At 52.7% G+C, this 3,534-nt stretch overlaps 1 protein-coding gene across 1 annotated transcript; it reads right to left on the bottom strand.

The window, feature by feature from the left end:
• Positions 1–584: 584 nt before the first annotated feature.
• On the bottom strand, positions 585–1,948 carry CDK5R2 (cyclin dependent kinase 5 regulatory subunit 2). The gene has a single exon (XM_018554926.1). The coding sequence runs from the start codon at positions 1,875–1,877 to the stop codon at positions 912–914; it is 966 nt and encodes a 321-aa protein (XP_018410428.1). The 5' UTR covers positions 1,878–1,948; the 3' UTR covers positions 585–911.
• Between the last annotated feature and the right edge of the window lie 1,586 nt (positions 1,949–3,534).

Here is a 3,534-nt window from a genome sequence, read left to right as displayed (position 1 = left end):
TATTTGAAAAAAAAAAAAGAAGCAAAGTCCATTTTTAAGTCCAGCACCCAATCTTTCATTAGCTTAGTTACCTGCAACATGGTGGGGGGTGGGGGCATTGCAACAGTAGAAAACAAGCTGAATCCCCCCCGCATGGCAAGAGGGTGTTGGAAATGAATCCTATGGTAAACCGTGAACACCTATTGGTCTAAATATTAAAGAGCTGACGGCAAGATGGAATACCTTCTGCAATGATGCTTTTAAGACATATCTGCTTTGCAAATCGTTGGGATTCGGGGCTCTTGTTTCATTGTCATAACAAGGAATGGAAGAAAGAAACAAAGAAATAATGCCCAATGTAGTGCAATGCCAAAGCAATTCATAGAACCTTGCTGCTAACATATGGTGCCCCCACAAGACATGATGGATGCCAAAAAATAGGGTCACCGATTTTGTTCCCGGGGAAACAATTAACCGTACAACCACCCTGGTGCCAGCTAATGCCCAGAGCCTGAAATTATACCTGCACCGAGACCTAGCTTGCCAGCAGCTTCTGCTGCGCCCGTTACCATGGAGACAAGAGTGATTAGTTCAAGCCTCGCGTGTTTTTTTTTTTTTCAGATCTGCGAAAACTAAAAATAATGAAAAAAGTGAAGTGCATCTTCACACCGGTAAAGTAGGTTTCCTTAACCATTTTGCTACCAGTGGGCAGGCTACGTCGACGCGCGCCCAGGCCCATGGCACAGCGAAGGTTGAGATGCTCCCCAACCGTCAGTGCATAAGAGCATTGAACGCCAATAGTCGAATCTGTTTTACTGTCTGCAGTCTTGAGAGCTGCAGGCCCCAGTCTTCAGGTTGATCATGGACAATTGTTGGTAATACCTATATGTGTCCACACCCATCCCAACCCACAGCCCCCAAGCTCATAGGCCCTAACGGTCCAGATTTATAGTCCAGTGGCCGTTGGGTTCTCTAGACTCGCCTTCGTTCTTCAGATCCTGGAAGACCTGAGTGAAATAGTGAGGGTCGGAGTTGATCTGCAGCATTTTGGCACTCATACGGTCAATGATGCTCAGACAGCGCTGCCAGAAGACCTCCTTGTCATTCTCCACAAGGAAGGGCTTCAGGGGGTAGGAGATCTCATTGCCCATGTAGGAATAAGCCAAGTACAGGCAGGTGAGGAAGCAGGCTTGGAGCTCATACTCACTAGACAGTTCATCGCCAATGGCATCTCGGCAGAGCAAGTAGACGAACACCAGGTTGGCAGGGGTGATGAAGCCTTGGTCTTGCCAACCCTGCAGAAGCAAGGATCGGTCTACATTCCGAAACCACATGGTGGGCTCTCCGGGGTTGAGCTCTTTCAGTTTATAACAGCGGCGGCAAACAAATTCCCCCAGGCATCGAAGGAGTTCACCCGTGGAAGCTTGGACGATGACCCGGCGTGGTGAGCAAAGGGCCCGCCCGCTGGCTGTCTTTTGCACGGCCACCAGCTGCTGCTGTTGGATCTTTTGGCCCTCTAGGGAGCTTGGCGGCACAGTGGGCACGGGCACTGGCTTCGGTTCCCTACGGCCAGGGCTCACCTGGGATTTACGCAGGTTCTCATGGTTGAGTTGCTCCACCGCGTTATTGTTGGGAAGCAGCATGCCATTGATAGGTCCCGGATTCGGGTTTATCTTCTTGGCATTCTTCTTCTTGGCCGAAGCCGCCACCAGCCTCTTCCAGGTGAGGGCAGAGATCAATACTGAATGTCTCTTTAGGCTCTTCTCCGGTTTACTGCCACCATTCTTGCTGTTGGGGATGGCCAAGTACCCTCCGCCTACTCCAGGAGGCTCAGGCTTCTTGTCATCCAAAGGTCCGGCCTTGCCAGGCGTCGGAGACAAGGACAGTACCGTACCCATGGTCAGGTCTCCCAGGTGGCACAGGTGACCTGCCTTTGGAGGAAAGCTGAGGATTGGTGGCTCTGGAGATGGATGAGCTGGAATGTGCTGCTTCGGGGGGCAGATGAGGCTTGTGTATCAGTGAAGGAGATCTGTGCAGGGTCAGGGGTGGAGGAGAAGGTGATCTGCACAGCAGGAGCTGGTGTTAAGAAGCCTTTCCAGCCCTGGAACACCGGCAGGATCAGGTCCAGTCCTAGTGGCCAAATAGAGGAATCTAAGAGCCTAGCTCCGAGAATTAGCTTGTAGTCCAGTGCAGCTGAGCTTGCTTGCACTATGCAGAGCTGTGACACCGGCAGGATAGGGTGCAGGTGAGCACTGACAGGCAGAATCTGTGCATTGCAATCACGGTGAGCTGCTCTGGATGGATCCCCGGCAGGTTGCTGGCTGATGCTCAGTCTTCGGTACCTTGGGATGGATCGGGTCCGGAGATGGTGCAGGTGGACCCGCAGCAGAGATCAGCACTGCCCGCACCGCTCCTCCTCTCCCCTCTGCAGCATTCACCGCACACAGCCCAGGCTCTCATACTGGGGGCGGGATCTAGAGAGCCAGCCGGCCAATCACAGAGTCGCCTGGCTCTGAGCGACGGCCGACGTGGCCAACCAGATCCGCAGGTAGGAGGAGGGGGCTTGCGAGTCCGTGGGATGCTGGATGCAGCTTTGCGGGTGGGTGTGGGACTGCATCAGCAGCGCGGACACGGGGAATCGCGGCATGAGGCCGTAATTCCCCTCTCCGTGTCTGCCCAGCAGCCACATGCTCAGCAGGGAAAGGGTTAATGTCCTCAGGGCCACATTTATAGTGTTGGGGCCCTAATGCAAGGTTCAGACGGGCCCGAATACAGGAACTGCGGCCCAATCAGAGCTCTTATATCTGATTTCATATCTTTATTATATGCAATCTAATCTGTCCGCCTCATATAGCCAGCGTTCTGCCTCTAATTGTACACAATATGTATCCTTATACCTGTATACGTTTCTCTGTGTGTTCCACATTTGTTTCACTCACCTTCCTTCCTTCCCTCCCTTACTCTCTCCTTTCCTTTCTCCTTTCCTTGGCTCCTTTCTTTTTTCCCCTGCCATTCCTTCCCTTTCCTTCCATACTGTCTTTCTTCATTCCCTGTCTCTTTCCATTTTTTCCTTTCTTCCTTCCCATCTTTCTTGGACAGGCCCAACAACTGCAACAACTGGCCCTCTTCCTGCAACAACCGGCCCTCTCTCTGCAACAACCGGCCCTCTTTCTGCAACAACCGGCCCTCTTTCTGCAACAACCGGCCCTCTTTCTGCAACAACTGGCCCTCTTTCTGCAAAAACTGGCCCTCTTTCTGCAACAACTGGCCCTCTTTCTGCAACAACTGGCCCTCTTTCTGCAAAAACTGGCCCTCTCTCTGCAACAACCGGCCCTCTCTCTGCAACAACCGGCCCTCTCTCTGCAACAACCGGCCCTCTCTCTGCAACAACCGGCCCTCTCTCTGCAACAACCGGCCCTCTCTCTGCAACAACCGGCCCTCTCTCTGCAACAACTGGCCCTCTTTCTGCAAAAACTGGCCTTCTTTCTGCAACAACTGGCCCTCTCTCTGCAAAAACTGGCCCTCTTTCTGCAACAACTGGCCCTCTTTCTGCAA

The sequence above is a fragment of the Nanorana parkeri genome, unplaced genomic scaffold (genome assembly GCF_000935625.1).
Source record: "Nanorana parkeri isolate BGI_ZX_2015 unplaced genomic scaffold, ASM93562v1 scaffold178, whole genome shotgun sequence".
In the NCBI taxonomy this organism is placed as follows: Eukaryota; Metazoa; Chordata; class Amphibia; order Anura; family Dicroglossidae; genus Nanorana; species Nanorana parkeri.
The sequence above is the reverse complement of the archived record's forward strand: the minus strand, read 5'-3'. Positions and strand labels throughout refer to the sequence as shown.